The sequence below is a fragment of the Gallinula chloropus genome, assembly GCF_964237585.1.
Source record: "Gallinula chloropus genome assembly, chromosome: 3".
NCBI classification, from domain to species: Eukaryota; Metazoa; Chordata; class Aves; order Gruiformes; family Rallidae; genus Gallinula; species Gallinula chloropus.
This window is the reverse complement of record NC_140087.1, coordinates 52,592,008-52,613,511: the sequence shown is the minus strand read 5'-3', so window position 1 is coordinate 52,613,511 and position 21,504 is coordinate 52,592,008. Positions and strand designations below refer to the sequence as shown.

The 21,504-nt window shown below is 38.3% G+C and overlaps 1 protein-coding gene across 2 annotated transcripts in view; it reads right to left on the bottom strand.

The window, feature by feature from the left end:
* Nucleotides 1-21,504, bottom strand: part of ZFAND3 (zinc finger AN1-type containing 3) — a 137,250-nt gene that overhangs the window by 95,987 nt on the left and 19,759 nt on the right. The window contains exons 2-4 of one of the 2 annotated variants that reach the window (XM_084262173.1): nt 8,529-8,581; nt 6,358-6,398; nt 4,467-4,493 (exon numbers count right to left, since the gene is read on the bottom strand). In XM_084262173.1, the coding sequence (XP_084118299.1) occupies nt 4,467-4,493; nt 6,358-6,385 (55 nt within the window). In that variant the 5' untranslated portion in view covers nt 6,386-6,398; nt 8,529-8,581. The remainder of the gene's footprint in view (nt 1-4,466; nt 4,494-6,357; nt 6,399-8,528; nt 8,582-21,504) is intronic. The other variant, XM_084262172.1, reaches the window with a different exon arrangement.

The window sequence follows — 21,504 nt, the reverse complement described above, 5'->3', positions numbered from 1 at the left end:
TTGATTGACTGTAAAACGTTAAAGATCTTAATTAAAAGGCAATCCATTTTCCTTGACTGTGTTGGTGAAAAGACACTTTCAAATGTAACCGAAAAAAGCCCTACTAACTTTAAGTTAGTAAAAGCAAGAAAGAAGTAAAAAAAAAAAAACCACAAACCTGTCCTACCTCAACAGACATTCGCCCGCCAGGTGTGGAAGAATTTGTCTTTCTTCCACTAACAGTTGTACAGAAATATAAATACTTCATGGGTCTGTCTTCTATCAGTGCTTGCCCCTTCTCACTATTCTATATAGGAGAAGATGAAGGAGGCAGGAAAAGGAGAAAATGATTGAGCAAATCCAACCAGCAGCTCAACCTCTGGCCTTTCTGCCACCCTACGTTGCACTGCTATGCACACAATGCCTTCACTCAGACAGATTCCATGCAGTTGAGGGTTGTGTCTTCGATACAGAATCTTTATTCCCTTACTATATAATGCATAGCAAAACCCAAAGGAACACAGGAGCCCTGTACTCCACAGCTGCCATGCCATGACAGTACAGACAGAGAAAAAATATTATATTAACCTCACTCAAAATATGATTGCTATTTAACTCTTAAAATTCCAACAAGCCTAGAAAGCTTCAGCTATCCTTTGCTCCCATATTTTCAATACTGAATACTATGAATACGTAGCATATATATATATATATATATACACTTATATAGTTCGGTTGATAGGACCATTTGGGACAGAGGGAAAACCACTGGTCCTAAAGCTTAGATAATACAACTTGAATAAACTCATTTGCTATTAATCTGCACTTCATCTCCAAAACTTTAAGACCGGTTAGGGGAGAAGGGATTCAACTAAAACCATGTAAATCCTTTCCTAATCCTTCCACAAAATATTGCCCTGTTCTAACAGCCCGAACAGAGCTATTACTCAGATCTTTGCATTTTCTAAAGCCGGAGAGTAATGCATACCTACATAGTAAAAAGAATCTTCGGGGTGAGCAGTGCAAATCAAGCTTATAAATAAGCAAAGCCCAACTAAAGCAATTTATCCTTTTTTTTCCCCCTCTAATTCCATTTCATGGTGATTGTCTCTCTCAAGCTTAGCATACATCTCACCTTCTCAACTTTACTAATTATGCTAAGACACCTTTACCCATTCTGATTCTCCCTTTTAAAAATTCTTTGGGCATACAGTAAAAGAATTTCAATGTATGCCAAGCGGTATCTATGTTTGTATCTGGAAATTTATAGTTCTTTATTAGTAGGAGCTCTAGAAATTTGAAATATCTTTGTTCCCACTGTAACCAGCTATAAAATTTTCCAAATAATTATTTAGCTGCAAGCCTGACTGTGTAATAAAAGTTGAAGATGCAGCTCGACTACTTTCAAGCGCTAGCCAGTGAGCTGCTTTTTGTAGCAAGCAGTCCGTGCACTTCAAAATACAAAGGCAGACATGAATACAGCAACAAATTCTGGCCTAATGAAGCAACAAATTGAGGCACCGGTTCCATTAGGAGCCAACAAAGGGAGTACCATACTGAAAAAGAAACATTTTGAGCACAGATAAAGAAAACCAGCCTTCAGTGCTTCTTTCTCCCCCCACACACACACCCCCCCCAAATTTCTAAAAACGCTTGCTGCTTTTTCTGGGGAACGTGATTGACATCAGAAGTTACAAGGATATGGAAAATACAAACCTAACAGATTTTTAATCAATCATTCGTTTAGGAATGAAAATTTTATGAGGAAGAGCTGAATAAGGAATCATTTATCATACAACAGGATAGAGCAAAGGTAACAGAATTTGGAGAAGCAACATGCACCTGTTGAAACAGTTCCCAGTAGACTAGCTGAAAGCTTGACTGAGGATCAAGTTAGCAGCTGATTAACAACAAAATCTATTTAGGCAGGAGCACTGGTTTTTGCCAGCTCATGCTTACAGTAGGTGTTATTACTGACAGACAAGGCAGCATTCTAAAAAGCTCCCACAACTTACAAAGACTGATTGAAGAGGAAATACAAGTGACTGAGTCATATAAAGCCCCCGATTTTGTAAGCTCTGAAAACTTTGTGTGACTTAGGCATGACTAAATAAAGGTGTGCTCAACAAAGTAGAAGGGGTAAGATGCACAAAACCATGAAATAACTTTATAGTCAAACATATGAGTGAGTTCAGGGAATAGAGTAAAAGCAAATAGTCTGATTCTAGAAGTACCAGGTGATATACAGAGAAGATAATAATGTCTATATTTTTATTTTTCCCCTTATCAGAGCTTTCAAATTCAGGAAAATAAAAAATACTACTTAAATTACTAAATTTCATAATCTGGAATAGAGCTAAGCATATTTATTGAAAATATCTATGTGGGTCCAGCAATACTGATTTCCCACTTCATAGCTGGAGGTTTTTAGAAAAATCTCCAAGATTTACTCATTGAGATACCAGTACATAAAAAGATGTGTCTGATTTCAAATTAAAAATAAAACTGAACTGAGAGTCAAAGTCCCCAAAACTCAGAGAATTCTTGAATTATATGATTGAAGTATTTTCTCAAATTCAGTGATGTTGATCTACTGCCTCACAGAACAAGAACATAAACATTGCATAGCTGCATTAAGAGAAGAGATAGACACCCACCTCTACACTTTCAATTACACTTTCAGACAGAAGGGCTATGAAATTGATTCACAAATCCATGAATTCTCTCATCATCGTTTTACCTTCTTCCAGTTTTCTAAGTGCATCTCTCCATCAAACCATCCAGTGTTGCACTTACCTTCAGCTTCAAACATGATTGAATGAGCTAAAATTCCTGCACCCCTCTTTTCAATGCTGACAGCAACATAACACAGATTAAACTTTCTGGACTGACAATCAATCGGATTAAAGGGAGACTGCATTTTTGGGGGTGATTTAAGTAGAAAGTCTAGTTTTACCATTTTATGTACTCAAATATTTGTTCTTACTCTGCAATAGTTTGTTCTGTGACTGTTCCCAGAGGTTCCAATTAAAATTGATTTCTTGAGGTACCAGGTGTGTTTCTGTGAACGCTGGTAGAATTCCTGCCTGGAAGAGCCTACTTTGTAAAAGTGGCTTTTCAAAAGTACTCACACAATGTCCCTACCTGAAGTTCTTATAAGAACTTCCATAAAACTAATGAGAGCAAAGATAGATTAATGAAGAGTACTTTTGAAAAATTTCACTCATCACTGCCCTGTATTTGAATCATTCAGATTTCACAGTTTACCATACCAAAAGAAGAGAGGCTGCAGAGGTGGTGTCACTAAGGGATTCACTCTGGCCAAAATTTGCATTTTTTTCCACTTACCAGCCTATATTCTGATTAAAACCCACAAATACTTTATTGCATTTGTATTCTGGCTGTGCAAGAAGTCTGAGGCAACTATGCCTTAACCATCTGAAGAGCAAATTTATATGAAGCAATTTAATATGTAGGATTACACTTGTACTGTATCTGGAGACTTGGAGACATTGATAACAGGTGGTCAGCAATGAATTGGAGACAGAATGTTGTAAAGTACTTTGCAGAAGTACAATTAACTTAAAACGATTTCAGAGAGGCTCTTGAACATTTCAGAGTCTGGTGCTTCTACAGGGCTTAAATAGTCAGGTATTCCTTCTTGGAACAGGCAGATGGGGTGAAGAGAAGGCAATGAGGGTTCAAGAGGATAGCTAACTTTGAGCTCATCTGCAGTATTTATTAACCTTTATTTGCAAGCCAAGAACTAGCCTGTGGCAAACAAACAACAGTCTGTGGTCATACAGAAGAGCTTAGTGAACCTTCTAGATCTAGGTCAAAATATTGGGCTCTTCTAGGCAACGGGTTGCGTGTCTCTGTGTAGTATTCAGTACACCCTTGCCACAGAAAGTTGAACAACTTAATGTCCAGAAATAAAACTGTGAAAATTATTCCCAGGATTAACAAAGACAGCCAAAACAAGGAATTCCAGTATCCCTGGAATTCCAGTCTCTCCACATACCAGATTTCTTTCTTTTTTCATCTTTGGACAAATGGGAGTGAAAATTCAGTGAACTTATCTTGGTAATAAATTCAGAAATCACAAGCATTTGGTGAAACAAGAAAGCAAACTGACTACCTCGATCATTGTCCTTTGCTTTTGTTCTGTGCTAATTAACATGACAGGCATAAAACAGTTAATGTATTTGCAAACTTGTACATAGTTCAGAAAGCTGAAAAAATAGTAAAGAAAGGAAGGTTTCATGCAATAACTCATATTGCAATGTAAATCCAACCTCTTCACCTCTTGCTGACTGGTTGCCCTTTTCCCCCCGACCTATATGAAAAAGCAATACTTAACAAATGTAAAGGGGCTTTGATACTGTGTGTCTAACATTACACTTTTTTAAAAAATAGGAAGACTGGATTCTATCCCTTCCCTCTAAAAAACAAAACCAAAACCCCAGTTATTTAACAAAGTTACTAACCTTTTTCGTTGTGTGGATTTCTTTTTTCTAAAACAAAAGAGAAAGGAAAGGATGGTCAAGAGAGATATTAATTGCTAATTTTCCCTTGCATACAAATCTGCTGCAATACATTTGAATTAGTAAGTTGCTATATTAAAAGAGAAACAAGAGGAACTTTTTCACATCATATCTATGGAGTGCCTGGAATGGTGAAAAACACCTTTTAATAGCTTACTTGCTTAAAATCTTGCTATCTATTGTGGTTAAATTTACAGAAACAAGTGTACACCACTTTTTATTTCAATACTGTGGCTGGAAACCAGGTATAAAAAAATATGCTAAAAATACTGCATTAACATAAGAGAAAGAAAAAAAACACGTTGGAGTGACAACATTCAGAGGTTTTGTGTTACTACTCACACAGAACTGGTTATTTCAACAGTATTTCTTGAAGAATCCATGAAAAAGTTAATTTGCCTTTTTACACAATCCTTGGACTTGTTCCAACTAGCAGCAGCTTTTAAGTTACTCAAGCTCTACAAAACCCTTACTTCATTAAAATAGACAGGCTATAAGGAAAGTCTTAAAAATTTTAAAAAGGCAAGCTTCCCTCCCTTCCCCCCAAAAATCACACAAATATTCAGATATCATCTTGCATTTTTGCAAGACTTGATCACAGGTAATGGTATTTCAGGAGAATTACAGAATAGAAGCCAAGAATTCTTCTTCATGATAAAAACAAAACAACAACCAAAAAAATCCGACCCCACATTAAAGCAAAATACTAAAAAAAACTTTGCTTAATGCCTGGTCTGTTGGCTGTAAAGTGTTGGGTACTCTTGTTAACTAAAAATAAAAGAGATGGGCCATTCTGATATCTCAGAATCAGAAAATCCACACTTCAGAGGTACACAAAAAGAAGTTTATATCAATGTAACATTTGGACTGAGACAAATCAAGGACCTAGGAGCTTGTTTCTAACTGCCATCAGTAGGAAAAGAGTACAAGAAAGGACTTGTACTTCCTTCAATACACCTTTTCCAGTGACCCATGGCACTGTAAACAGCCAAAAGAAATACATGCATCATTTTGCTGAATAGCCTTTGACAGCATTTATTTCCCATCTGTTTAATGAAGTGATGTTGAACCCAAGATCTGAAATCTTCAACTCAAATCTGTCTGTAAAAAAAAAAAAACAACCAAAAAACCCAACTCCCCCCAAACCCCAAACCTTTAAAATTAAAAAGAAATCTGAACTTTTTAATACCTGTTCCCCTGAAACTAGTAATCATGATTATGACAACACCTGAATTACAATTAAGTTCACAATACTAAATAACACCCCCCAAAAAATCAGAAATACAGAAGCTAGAAGAGGCCGATTCAATAGCATTTCCTAACATTTTACACAGTCTCAATGACCTTGCAATAAGAAAATAACATGTAGCAATTAGAATTAGCCTACTGATGAGCTGCTGATGGTTAAGTGTTGAAGAGCTGTAAGGTTTTTTTTTTTTAAAAAAAGGAACAAGAGGCATTCTATACCAACTTTTTATTTTTTATCCATACCATATTTCAGAGACTATTACAAAATAAATCCCACAAAATTCCTAATTAAAATTCAGACTTAGGCATTTTGAAAACCACATCATCCATACAGGAGCAGTGCTGCCAGCAGAGCTCTGTTGTTCAAGGGTGTTTCAGAATTTCATAAACTTCAAGAACAAGGTTTGATTGGTACATTTACACAAGAAGTTCTTGATTAGCAAATAAATGAAGCACCAAAGTGAGGAAAGCCTGATTACATATACAAACTGAAGAAAGAGAAACCTGTCCACAAATCCTAAGGGAGATACCAACAATGTGGTTTTGATAATCTGACAAAAAACACAAAACCTTTTACTGCACTTACCAGCAAAGCATTTGGAACAGAGGTTCATAGTCTTGCTGGACCTGGGGCAAAAAAAAAAAAAAAAAAAAAAAAAAAGAGCTAAAAAATTCATTATAATTCTAATCAATACAGGGAGGTTTTGGGGGGAATTAAGCAAAGGTACAGAGAGGCTAAGAACTTAAATGACTAGGAATCAAAGATAAATGGCTGAACTAGAAACAGGGACAAGGGGAAGAAACTTCTTCCAATTTAAAGAGCTTCCAAAACATGACTTTCACACATATACCTCACACATGAAAATAGGCTTACTTTACCGTTCAATGTATGTGTTATACACTCATCATTTGGATCTTTCTACTGTAATATGATAATAATGCTAGGCAGAAAGAGCCAATACATTCCACTGGAATATTAGACTCCCCTTGGCAACAGCTCTGCAGCCCTGACAAACCCTGAATACAGTACAGCAATAGAGAGATTAAAGTATTGCACTTATAAGGACACAGACAGATGTGCTCTTGGAAGTCTAGCTGGAATGGCTTAAGAAGTTATTAACTCAAGCTGTTCATTACTACCCTCAGCTGCATCCAGCAGTAATTTAAAATAACCTGGCTGACTTTGCACTGACATGGAGCAGGACAGTTCATATGATCCATTAGTGTGGCTCAACTTGGAGGGCACCAACCTTACGCTAAGAAAAAAACAGCTGGAGAACAATAGCAATATCTCAAGCCTCCCAGATGTCACCAAAATGTTTGTGCAATTATGCCACAAGCATTCTCCCTCATAAAGTCAGTAGGCTAACCAAAAAAAAAAAAAAAAATTAAGGCTATAGACCTCTCTAGGGCTACCATGAAACTATCCAAAGCAATATACTATGGGAGAACAAGGTTTTCCCAGTTTACAAAATGTTCTCTTCTAACTCCACAGCATTTCATTTGCAAATTGAGATGAAGAATATTATCAAAAGCTCTCCAAGTGCTGAAACATCTTCAGCTAAGAGCAACCCAGTTTCTGTGCACACTCCCCAATATTTCATTTGTTTAGCATTCCCGAATCAGCTCCACTACTTATCAGGGAGTGCAGTGATAGGACAAGGGGCAATGGCTTCAACCTGAGAGAGGGTAGGTTTAGATTAGACATCAGGAAGAAATTATTTACTATGAGGGTGGTGAGGCCCTGGCACAGGTTGGCCAGGGAGGTTGTAGAAGCCCTATCCCTGGAAGTGTTGAAGGCCAGGTTGGATGGGGCTTTGGGCAGCCTGGTCTAGTGGAGGGTAGCCTTGCCCATGGTGGAGGGGTTGGGATTAGATGATCTTTGAGGTCCCTTCCAACGCAAAGCATTCTGTGATTCCATGATTCTGTAAGCATTAACACTGTACCAATCAGGTCTAAAAGTACACATTGACAGGCAAGGTTATACAAAACTCTCCATGACCACAAAAAGACCATTTCTGTTTCCTTAGGGCAGCCTCTAGTTGGAGAATACCATTTAGCCAAATTAATTGCATCTTAATCTTTAGAACTATGTATACACAAAAATAACAGAGATTATCAAAACAGCTGTTTTCTATTCCTACCCAAACTTGGATTGAATTATGAGATATCTGCATCTTACAACATACAAATTGTAATTAAAATCAAAACTACTATCTCGACACAAAAATTGTTTTTTCAAAGCAATTACATCAAATGGACACACCTACCAGAATTATAGATTCTCCACCCACCCCCCCATTCTGCAAATTAATATTTTGAATGACTTTCCAGCAATAAAGCAAATCCAGGCTTAGTCAATCATATCTTAGTATTAGTCACATCAAAACATTACAGATGCTTTTCAATTCATGCACATTTGAAAGCTGGTTTACATCAGGCTCAAGAATCCTAGAACACAGTTGACTGCAGATATGAGACATAAGCGTTTGCCAGCTATAGCAAGAGCCACAGACACATGAAAGCTAGCTTTAAATGCAAACAGTATGTGCACAGAAGAAAAGTTAATTCCCAGGAAAAGAACAGCAGAACAGCATTTCTAGCCATACAAATACATCATCAAATACGTATACACCCAAAGATTCAATATCTGCGTCGAGAGTCTGCACAGATCATCTACCTTCAAAAGAACTGCAATTAAAAACAGCATGGTGAGTCAACACCTACAGCATTAGTGTGCTGCAGTTCAGTACTCACTGCTTATGGGTTAGACCTTCTGGAGCAGCTCAATATGCCAGGCAGGAGCTTCTCTGCAAAGCCATTAAACCCCAGGGGCAGCAAAGAAAAAGAAAGGCACAGTTCAGATGGTTCATATTGATGACATTGGAACGGGCAATGACAAATGTTTTCATTGGTATAAACAACTATCTGAGCTGTTAAATATCAATCCAAAGCCTCATTTACTTATCAGCACACCAACAACGGAAGACACGTACACACACACAACATATAGCTACGTGAAACAAAGGAAAAAGGCTGCCACTTACTCATAACAAAAAAACCAAATTTGCTCGAAGAAGAGTGCTATTGGGCAAGTGACTTTGAGCTACAGAACTTCAGTTTGCTGTCACAGATTCAAGGATCACTTTCACTCTCATCTTTTTATATGCTTTTTTAAGGCATCCAAGTCAGTCAGAGGCTGCCACACAAGGTGAGGATTTAAACAAATTTTTTTCTTTTACTTTACTTTCTACAGTCAATTATGTCAATGCAGATCTATTAACATTAAATAGAACTAAGAAAATAGCATTTTTATTAGAAACAACAATCAGCCCCTTTTTGAAAGCAAAAAACAACTTTATACAGAAAATGCATTAAGCAGTTTACATATGTCAATCTTACTAGGTATGATCTCAGAGTCATGCCAATATCTGTCAAGTAAAATGTATTTGACAGCTCTTTGTTACACTGTGAATCCCTCCTTTCATTGCCAGGATTTCCTCTTTACAAGCAAGGGGGTCTCTGACAACACTTAAAACTGAGCAAATCTGTACATTACTGTTTTCTCTATGAAGTAAATATTGTTAACCCACATTGCTTTTACATCAATTGTTTCCCAATGACTCCAGCATTCACCAGAACCACATACTGCCACCCAGGAATGCCAAAGCATGAAATTTCTTTGCTCCTGATAGCCTTTTCAAATATGTGATATATCCACTACTTCGTGAGGTAATTTTATTCAAAACACTCAAATCTCTAAAGTGTCAAACAGTCCTGGTCAATGATCAGCATCCTTTCACTTCACAGAGAAGAGATGGTCACAGCAGCCAACTCTACTTATGGCAGGTGACTTTTAAGGACAGCAATACGTTTCAGATTTCTAGGAACACGCAGTAAAATGATGAGAGTAGAGGAGAATAATGCCCAGTGAAGCTGAATTTCAGAGTCAGTCCCAGCAATGAAAACTGCATGCTTTAAACTGCAAGTCTTTAGCCTGACACCCAACATTCTCACACCCTTCTTGTTGCAGTTAGGTCAGGGATATTCAACATGCTTCTGAATCAGTTATCAAATCACCATGGTTTTAACTGGTCATATTAAGGTAATTCCCAGACTTCCCCCATAGAAGTCAGCTTCATGCTAAACTGCACCTAATCCAGAATTACTGCAGTACACATTTCCTATGCAAAATATCCCTAGAAAGCCAATTTTATACAGCTAATTTACAAGCTCCACTTGTACATAATTTAAGCTGGTATTCAGAAAGACATTCATATTTATATATAAATCAAGTCATATGGAATGGTATTATCTCTGAGGCAGAATATAAAGTTAAACCCTACTTGAAGCTACTTCCATCTGTCAAAAAGGGACCCATTTAACTAAAGGGTGACAATATTATTAAGTAGATTGGAAGCCACAAGGTGAAGCAGGCTCAGAAGGTCAAGTGGCAGAGCAACTTAAAGGCAGAGAATATTTCAAGCCACCTGGAAAACTCCAGAGGCTACAGAATGATTGCATGCAACACCTCCCCAAGGCTTGGTCTGTAACAAGTGTAGGTATTAAAAGCGCTTCCACTGCCAAAGCAAGAAAACACTCCCTTAACACAGCCATGAAAGCAGTAATGATGACATAGGGACTCTGAAAGACGAAGAAATTTACAGAAATGGGAAATTCTGGAAGTTATAATGCATTTATACTTCTAGCAATAAATAAATAACACAAGGATAAAAATAAAAAACACATTTGAGGCTATTCAAACCATCATCCCTTACTTCCACTGGTGTGTGTTCAAGTCTCCATAGCAAAAACACCCAACTATTTGAGCCTTCAGGTAGATGCACATGCAGACCACTGCAAGAGCTTAACTTCAGTGACACCACACCTGCATCTCCAGTTAATGATAAATAATGCAAAGTGAGAGTGCACCATGTATCATAAATAACATACGTGAAATCCCATGTATTGATATGAAATTAAGTAATAAAACTAAAAAACTAAGACTCTTATTCAGCCCCTCCACTTGTTTCCCTGATTCCATTTTCAGACATCACTTCTAGTACATCTTCTGAAGGTCTGGTCTTATCTACTCCACTGAAAGCACTGAATATTATTTACTCAAATTTATGCCCTATTGTACCAATTATTGCTTTTCTTTCTTCCCATTTGGCAGCACACCCACAAGGCACCATTCAAATCAATGTGCATTCTACTCTGTCTTCATTGGAAGTTTGTTTTTCCTTCTGTCCCTCACAGTAAATGATTTTATCAATACAAAACCATATCTAGAAAATGAAGTTGACAGTCTAGCTGTAAATCTCAAAGGACAGTAGCTGATCAGGACAGCCAGAATCTAAAAAAAAGGCAATCTCCATGTGAAGGTTCAAGAACAACTTACATACAGAAATTCTGTGTAAAGGCAGGTGAAGAACATAGAAATCTGTCTGATCTCAGCCTCCCTAATGAAAATAAAATTGTCAAATATATATAGGCATACCGAAAATGCTGAAGGTTTTGTAACAAAAGCCTACATTTTCCAGCATATTGTCAGGCACTTCCCTAACTTCCCCATTCCCATGTTTAAGAGGAAAGGAAAAACAAATAAAACCAGAAACAAACAAAACAAGCAGCCCCCCCCCCCCCCAAAAAAAAAAAGCAAGAGAGAAGACACAGTAATGCTGAAAACTAATACTAGTTTAATACAGGTGAAACTGAGTATTTTTGGCACTTGTGCAGATTTAAAGTCTCCTATGTTTTAAGGTAATAATGGACTGACGTTATTAATGCAAATCCCCACGTGCAGAATGCAAGAATCGGGCAGCTGCACCAGAGTAAAAACAAGTGAAGGCTCTAAAGTAAGTGTATATTTTTGGTACTTGAAAAAGACCAGCAGATTAAGAGTCATTCTGTAAAATAATTTTTGTTCAGAGGTCTTTTGAGCATGGAAAAATAAGGAATTTGGAGGGGGAAAAATACTTTAATATAGCATGTATTAGGTATTTAATTTTAAAGATATTTAAACCACAGATGCTAATTAGATATGACCACAGAAGCCCAGACTCTTCATTTTTATTGGTAAGAAGGCTTTCCAGTGTATCTAGTATGATTCCTTATGATTCAGAAGTTCATATGACTCGGTAGTAGGCAAACATACCTGCTTCACAGTGGCCCTGTAACTGCACTGGTGATTAAATGCATCACACTGAATGCTTCTTGGTCCCCTTCCAGTACAGCAATTGGAATGGGATCACAGTGTCACTAAAGCACAAATACATCTCAGCTGCTACATGATACCTGTCCAGTATTGTCACAGGATGTATGTTTAGGAAGCTTTAAACATAATATGAATCACGTCATTAATTAGTTAAAACGATAGAGAAGCCTCCTCACTGTACATTCAGTACATATTGCTTCATGTATTTGGCAACTTAGGACAACTGTACATATGTTAAATCAGTGCATTTATACTACCATAGTTAATGGCCTGTCACCATTTCCATTATAAAGCAATTTGCAAAGGTTTATAACTCTGCTGAAGAATTCACTCTGCGCTGAATCCTGGCACACAGCAAAAGCGAAACCATAGCCCACATATGTTTACTATCATCCAGCCAGACTAGAAGGATTATTTATCATTAAAAGACAATTGATCCAGTTCTGTATTTCCCTTAGACTTTTCATCAACTGCTTATAGCATATAACACTTCACCTTGTACAGGAAGGAGGTTAATTAGATTGTGTTAGTAAGGCCCTCAATCGTCCTTTGAAAGTTCTGTACATCCTGCACATCAGGTTCTGAAGAAAGCCACTGTGCTTTTCTAAACCAGAAGTCACCTCATTGATTTCATATATGCTGAATATTTGATATTTATAGTTCCACCTTAATTCATGATCTTGCTAATGGGATATAGGCAAGGCTTTTGGGGCAGTTTAAACAATTATTCATAGTTTTAGACTGAGGCAGCTCAATTATTCTCAAAGAATGACGTACATCAAATTCTCTTCAAATAAAAGGGCAGAAGTGGAACATGCCAAAGTGCAGGTGGACCTACAGAGATTTTGACAATCAGAATAGACTCAGATTTTTAAGTGAAATAAAATCTGAAATTATACAGTCTACAAATGTCCTCTACTTCATCAGCTTTTCTGCGTCCACATTCCAGTTCAATTAGAAAAGCGTTATCAGTAAGATTTCATTATGACCACAGGTTATTTTGTTTGGAAAATATCTGATTATTCTGGTTTGGGACTCCTCATTTTCACCACAAACAATTTAAGTCTTATCATTTCCAAGATTTTTTGTAAGCTTCTGAAAATGTTGCAGTTAGTGAGTCCCACGTTTGGAAGAGCCTCATCATTGACCTCAATTGGAAATGAAACGGAGGGTAAACTTTAGGCACAGCACAGTGAACCAGCGCAATGCCCTTCTGCCAGTTTTCCACACTCAAAAGATATGCTGATGCATCCCAATGAAGTAGCTGCATCCTGACATATTATTTTTTCAATGGCTGCACTAAAGCCTTCTTTTAAAACTCTACAGCTGAAACACTTTTTGTGTTTTAACTATACAAAGACTCCAAAGTGCTTTGTTGACAATAAGGCCAGAGAAGAGCACAAATACACAAGTGTACGAGGAGAAAATACACAGCAACAAAGTAGGTCCTTACTCTCACAAAATGTACCATGGGGTCTGACACACAAGCACTGACAGAGTTTCAGTTTAAAGCCTTCTCCAACAATTCACACAATAAACTGCAAAGAATCCAACGCATCTCAAGTAGGCAAGACAGGTGGTAAGAACTTAGCTGAGATTCAACTGGGTTGCTATCTTAGCTTACAAAGTTGTGGCCCTAGAGTCAAAGCTAAATGCTTCATATGCCCACAAATATATGTCCCTACTTTTAAAAAACAATCCTAGCAGCAAAATCCTCTGCCAAACATTCCTCTGCAAGTCTTCAAAATCTTTTTTCAAAAAGATGTGTAGCCCATCCTTTAAAGGAGAGCAAAGAAGTTGAAATACTAAGTATTAATGAGAGTCCAAAAAGCCTTTACAGAAAATTAGGAATAAAACTTGAAAGATCAAATGTTGTACCCACCTTCCAACAATTCCTCAAGGACATTATTATTTATGTGTATTGCAGGTAATAACTAACATTGCCCTATGACAACACAATCACTTTCTTCATATTTACAATACAAATTCATATCAACTTTATCTTTTTCTTCAGATCAGACACTCCAATAAGTGTAACTCAAAAGCCTTTTCCATTTCTGTTATTCCTTTTACCACAGGGGCAGTAATACCTACTAACTAGTAAAACAAACATTCTCAGAAAAAAGAAGCTGGAAGAAACCTCAAGAATATCCATTTTGGCCCCTGACTTAAAGGCATGGTTAATTATCTATCAAACCTTCTCAGGAAACCTATTCCAGTATTTCCTGACCTGAACAACTACATTTAGCACTGAAAGTAGGAAAAACTTTTAAGTCTTGTTCAGTTTAAGCCCAATTTGTCTCTTCCCTATGAAACAGCATAAAGAAGCATTTTTCTCAGGAAAATAAAAAGTAGTACTTTAAAATGCCTGACATTAGAAAGGCCTGGAACAGTCAGAACTTTTGAATGACACACATCTTCAAAAAAGCACACTTTGCAAAGTATTTCAAAGACCTTGTCTGTTCTATGAATGTTAAATTGTCCTTGTGAATGTTATTTATGTAACCAGTTTAAGAAAATACTGTTGTGCAGTGTTAACAAAACACACTAACAGAGTCTGGTTTAAGTACTGTGCTATAAGTGTTCTCTCAAAACTAACAGAATATCGGAATTGTAAGGAAAAAATCCTTTCTTGTAGAGATCTAACAAGTGAAACATGCCACAAGCAGAAAAGAGTTTCCAGTGTTGGTTGACCATCACAACTAGGAAGAAATAAAGCACCTGAGGGTGCATTATAAGCAAAGGATGAGACAAGAAGAGACAGAACCCCAAGAATTATTCTGAATATTCATTTCTATAGGTGATGCACAGAAAGTTAGGTTCAGAAATGAAGCAGAAAGAGCATCCCTCGGACAGAGCAGTAAAGCATCCTTATTTCAGGACTGGTAAGAAGCTACAGCCTATTCAGTAATAAGCAGGTTGTCCAGCAGATACTTCACTTGTCCAGACCTCCCTAAGCCATCCCAAGAATCATAGAATCATAGGGGTTGGAAGGGACCTCGAGAGATCATCGGGTCCAAACCCCCTGCCAAAGCAGCTCCCTAGGACATATCACTCAGATAGGCGTCCAGGCAGATCTTGAATATCTCCAGAGATGGAGACTCCACCACCTCCCTGGGCAGCCTGTCCCAGGGCTCTGTCACCTCACTGTGAAAAAGTTCTTCCGCATGTTGGTGCGGAACTTCCTGTGCTCCAACTTGCAGCCATCGCCCCTTGTCCTGTCCCCACAGACCACTGAAAAGGGGCTGGCTGACTCCTCCTGCATCCCCTGCTTCAGATAATTATAAACTTTAATTAGGTCCCCCCTTAGTCTTCTCTTCTCAAGGCTGAACAGTCCCAGCTCACTCAGCCTTTCCTCATAGGGGAGATGCTCCAGGCCCTTAATCATCTTCGTAGCCCTTCTTTGGACTCTCTCCAGGAGATCCCTGTCCTTTTTATACCAGGGAGCCCAGAACTGGACACAATACTCCAGGTGGGGCCTGACCAGGGCAGAGTAGAGGGGGAGGATCACCTCCTTTGACCTGCTGGCTACACTCCTCCAGATGCACCCCAGGATCCCACTGGCTCTCTTAGCCACCAGGGCACACTGCTGGCTCATAGCCAACCTGTCATCAACCAGGACCCCCAGGTCCTTCTCCACTGAGCTCTTCTCCAGCAGGTCATCCCCCAGCCTGTACTGATACAAACGGTTGTTCCTTCCCAAGTGCAAGACTTTACACTTGCTTTTCTGGAACCTCATCTGGTTTCTCCCTGCCCAGTTCTCCAGCCTGTCCAGATCTCTCTGGATGGCAGCGCAGTGTTCCTGCGTGTCAGCCACTCCTCCCAGCTTTGTATCATCAGCGTACTTGCTGAGGGTGGATGCTATTCCCTCATCAAGGTCGTCAATGAAGATATTAAACAGGACTGGACCCAACACCGAGCCCTGGGGAACACCACTAGTAACAGGCCTCCAGTCAGATTCTGCTCCTCGAATCACAACCCAGCAGTAACAGCCTATTCTCATGAATGAGTGACTATCTCAGTTTTACAGTCCTTTGCACTCCTTCCTTATCAAACCCCTCTGGAATTGCATGCTACAGCAGAACTGTAGCACTACTTGAAAAGCAGGTGGAAAATTTTGACAAGGTGTTCACAATGTTACCGTATTACACTGTTCATACACACACATAGAATCACAGAATGGTTTGGGTTGGAAGGGACCTCAAAGACCAGCTAGTCCCACTGACTTGTGCGCCTTCAGGTTCGTTGTCTAAAACAAGCTACTAGCATGAAAGTCAGCAGGCGTTTTTCCTCCTCCCCATAGAAGACTGGTTTCAGTAATATCTTCAAGGGTTAACTGGAGGGTCACTGTGGGAAATTAACTTTCTTCTATTCCAGCTAACCTCATACTCAATTGTACAGTCAGGAAGCAACACAACTCTTACTTGGGTCAGTGCTGCCTCTACACCTGACTACACACAGTCATTTTCAGTTCCCAGGTGAGAAACTGTAGTCACGTCTCATGGTACTGTCAAGAGTACTCAGCTCTTCCTACAATAATTTGAAATCATATCAAGGATACTTCTAGGGGCAACCTGCCAGTTAACTATTTAAACAGAACATCCCTAAAGCAGATACTCCTATACTGGCAGAAAGCATTTCAGTGCTGCTGGTACAATTGGGTGTGGGGGAAAGAGAGTGAAAAAACAGGAAAAAATACAGAAAAAGTAACTTTTGGAAGTTAAATTAGCCACAGTTAACTCATCATAACCAGTGCAAAGAAACACTAATAATGTCCTTTCTGGGAGATTTTCCATCAGTTGTATTTCTGTGATCCAAAACTATCCTGCTGATAGCAAAAGCAGGATTGAATGCTTATCTTTGTCACCCAGAAATGTTGGTCAACTTCCTAACAGCTCTCAGGTAGAAGCCTGTATCAAATTTTGCATCTCAGGTAGTGAGCAGAGACTCCCAGACTCAAAAAAAAAAACCAAAACAAACAAACCCAAACCCAGAGCAATGAAACAGAATGCCACTGGCTACACTGTACCAATGTTATAAAACAATATTCATGCTAAAATCTTACACAGAGTTTTGGCCCAGAAGAAAACTTGGGACATTTAGACTTGAGATCTCCTTTCATATGTAGCCTCTAACTTTTCTACCAAAGTTCAAGATAATCCCAAGGACCATAGCATTTCTAACCAGCATAAAACCACATATGTATAAACAACTCCCTCAAGATGTTTGTGTTAAACATTCAACTTCTGAAGTGTCTGGAAAAAGAAATAAATTGGGTAAAATTTACAGCGACAGAGTTGTTGAACAAACTAATACCAACATAAATGTTTGGCAACACTGCTTAAAAAAAGCAAACAAGCTCTCAAAAATCCCAACAAAACACAGACAAAAAAAAAACACTATAAAGAAGAGCTGGGTGCATAATGAGAAACAGAAGGACTTGCACACAGCAAGACAGTAATCTAAACCCAGAAGGTGGATTTTTTTTTTCCATAAATGTGCACCTAGGCACAAACACAAGTAAATAAATACCTAAGCAGCTATACACTAAGCATTATCAGTTCTGTGAAAGACAACTTATGTTGTTACCTTACAGCTCAAATGAGAGTTTATATCAACACAGCATCTTTTCAGAAAAGTGGTATAACATTGCTTTCTATGGAGCCTCCAAGACACAGTGGATGCTAGCCATGAAAACTGCCTTCAGCCTTCAGACCCTTCACTTGGTACAAATGACAGATGTTCTATAAATCATCCCAAATCAAGCAAATGCCAAAGGGGGAAGGGAAAATCTACACAGTTAAGTCAAGAAACCCAGAATGAAACAAACGTGTTTGAAAGACTGAGTAGCAGAGGGAACATTGCAAACCATGTAAATTTTGAACTCTTTACACAAGAAAGCATGCAGCACATCATTATGCTTGTTTCCCTTGTGAGAAGAATCTCTACCTCCCCATCACTTGTGATCCACACACTCCGTACTCTTTATGATACCTAAGGTATTTTTCTTTAGGGTTGGTTTGTTTGGGATTTTTTTGTTGCTTGGGGTTTTGTTTGGTTAGGGTTTTTAAAGCCCTGATTCAAACATTAATCAAACAAATGATATTTTAACATCTGAAAAACCTCAACTGTCCCCTGCATTTTCAATGTGATTCCTGAGACCTGAGCTTGACTTGGAGCACACTGAGAAAGTCCATTTCCTTTCCAAGTAAAGGATGCTGGAAAGTTAATGACTCAATGATGTGGTAGAGTTCAGCAGCTAGACTGCAAATAAACATGCTGCTACCCTTTAAATCGTATGAGTCATGTGCCCAAGAGGAACAGCAACCTCAACTTTGCACTTTATCCAGGTAGGTTATTTCAAAACCCTTCTCAATTTTACCTTGAATAGAAAAATGCTTCAAATAAATTTCAGTGGGCTAAAAAGCTACATGTTAAGAGTATAGCATCACTGAAATAAACATCCCAAGCCCAGATCAGATCACAGTCATAGCATCCAGAATTTGTGTGGTGTGAAGTAAGAAATGCCTCTAAAATAATGTAATGCTCCATGGCACCAATGCCTTGGCTTTTTAAGCATTCTGGATGCAAATTCCTGATCTCCAAGAGCAAATACAAGTTTAAAAAAAATGAAAAAAAAAAACTAGATTTTTACAAAGTAAAAGCACCTTAAGTGCTCCACCACAATTCCCAGGGAGGGACAACTACTTGCAAAATACAGATTTAAAACCTGCCCATCTCTGATCTAACAGCAAATACTAAGTTATTTTCTTCAGTCTTCTCATTAACTACAGTTTGCCTGTAGGTCTTGCTATTTGTCTTTCTGTAATTATAACAATACAATTTAGTTCAAATACAGAACAACTAAGTATTAGAAAAAAAGGCTTCAAAGATGAGCATCCTGTGCATTCTTTTCGTGGACAGTATTCTGGTCTCTGGTAGGTTCATTTATCACACATTAATCCAAGATAACATGCACATGACTCACTGAATATAAATCACATACTACAAGCATATGTTTACAAATTTCTTCCACAGAGAAAACTAAAAGGCTTTAAAATAAACACCTGATAAAAGAATAACTTTCTGTAACAGGAAAGTTGACTAAACATATGTCTACATATTTAACTTGCTATGTAAATAATGAAACAATCAAAGCAAATGGATACAGTTATACAAAAGTGTTCTGAGTCATAATATGTAAGTGTTAATAACTATAGAAATGCTTTTCCTTTCTTCTTTTATATAGGCAAATAAAAACCTTTCCCTTTTCTTTCGCAGCTATATGGTCACCATCGCAGTCACTGAACCGACCAAGAAGTCGAAAGGATGAGGTAGGTAACCTTCCATAGGCACTGAAACAGAACGAGCACAGTACACAACAAGCCAGCCAGACAGCACCAGTGACCAACTGGATCTAAGTTTGGTCCTTATTGAGCTGCAACGGCATTTTTACACTACATTTTATCTTTTTTCCATCTTTCATCTCTCAATACCTCTTGAAAACACATATAAAAAGTATATCTCAAAATTCCCAAAAGAAACCACCGTAATTCATTCACAAATATTCAAGATTGGGTAGTTAATATATCTAGCTATCCCAATAAAGCATTCTTAGTTAAAACATCTAAAATACTGGGGACTTTGTCAGAGGCCTCAATTGCTTTGTTTCTGACTATGCTCAAGAATTGTTCTCTTCTGCATGTTCATCTGCAGCAAGCCTGAAAAGTCATCTACTATGAGCATCTGTACCCAGGGAAGAGCAGAAAGGATCAAGGGAAACAAACAGATCCACAGATACCTTTGAGATATCTTTCCCCATACAGCCTGTTTTTTGCCTACTAATAAAAAAAAAAAACCCCTAAGAACCTATCAGTAATACTCCGCAACCAAATACATTTATTGATGTGGTGGTCTCGTACATTACTCGTAGAAGGGGAAATGTTGAATAATATATTAAAAGAAACAGGATACCTTTCATAATTTATCTTATTACAGGATTTACTATGATGCCTGCAAAATAACTCAGAAAATTTCTCAAATAAATAAAATAGGAGTAACCTAAACACAGATGTATTTGTTTGCTTCCTTTTTACAATACATTACAAGAGTTCTGGGCCATTTTTTCCCTGCTTCTCTTTTCAGCATAAGAACAAACAAATCAGAAGGTAGGAGAATGAATGCATTGGGAGGTATCATCACACACACACAGAAAAAGTAATCCAGGAAACCAAACATGAATATTTAATCTATTTAAGTAGAGTAATAGTCATTCGCAACATGCTTGAGTAATGCTGAAGTGAACAATACCATATATTTCAATTCATGTCCTGCTCCCTCGGTAGAGGTTTGCGAGAGCTCCTACTTCTGCTCTTGAGACTTTATGAAATTCAACAGAAGCAAAGAAGTGGTTTGACAGTCCCAACAGCTCTACTGATAAAACAAATTTCAAAGCCTTTAAGTGTCTCTGTAAAGGTTAAAACAAGAGGGGAAAAGCAGCAAGAGATATACTCTCTTTTAGAAGTCCCATTTTTAAAATGTGAGAGCTCAGACTTTGCAACTGGCTAAAGCTTTAGACTTCGGGATTAAATTTTCCTCAAAATTTGAGAGTTATTTGAGAATTAGAATATCAGAATTGCTGAACACTGATGAAGGTTTTAATTTTCTATGCATCACACCACAGACAACCAAGTTCTGTTTCCCTATATTCTAAACTTTATAAAAAGATAACACTGCTCCTTTGGCAAAGTCAACTAAACAGATTAAATGTTTGAATTAATAAGAAAGTACTAAGGCCCATTGCTTCAATGTAAGGGATACATATAATATATTCTATAAAAATGCACATACATAAATACGTATACTGTGCCCTTATATAGAATATAAGTATACAATTTATGGCTTGTGAAACTTGCTCTCTGGAAACCCTGAAATGACTAGAAATGGTACAAGAGACAACACAGAATCACAGAATCGTAGGGGTTGGAAGGGACCTCGAGAGATCATCGGGTCCAACCCCCCTGCCAAGCAGCTCCCTAGGACACATCACTCAGATAGGCATCCAGATGGGTCTTGAATATCTCCAGAGAAGGAGACTCCACCACCTCCCTGGGCAGCCTGTCCCAGGGCTCTGTCACCCTCACTGTGAAAAAGTTCTTCCGCATGTTGGTGCGGAACTTCCTGTGCTCCAACTTGCAGCTATTGCCCCTTGTCCTGTCTCCACAGGCCACTGAAAGGGGCTGGCCATTTCCCCCTGCATCCCATGCTTAAGATATTTATAAACATTAACTAGGTCCCCCCCTTAGTCTTCTCTTCTCAAGACTGAACAGCCTCAGCTCACTCAGCCTTTCCTCACAGGGGACATGCTCCAGGCCCTTAATCATCTTCGTAGCCCTTCTCTGGACTCTCTCCAGGAGATCCCTGTCCTTTTCATACCAGGGAGCCCAGAACTGGACACAATACTCCAGGTGGGGCCTGACCAGGGCAGAGTAGAGGGGGAGGATCAGCTCCTTTGAC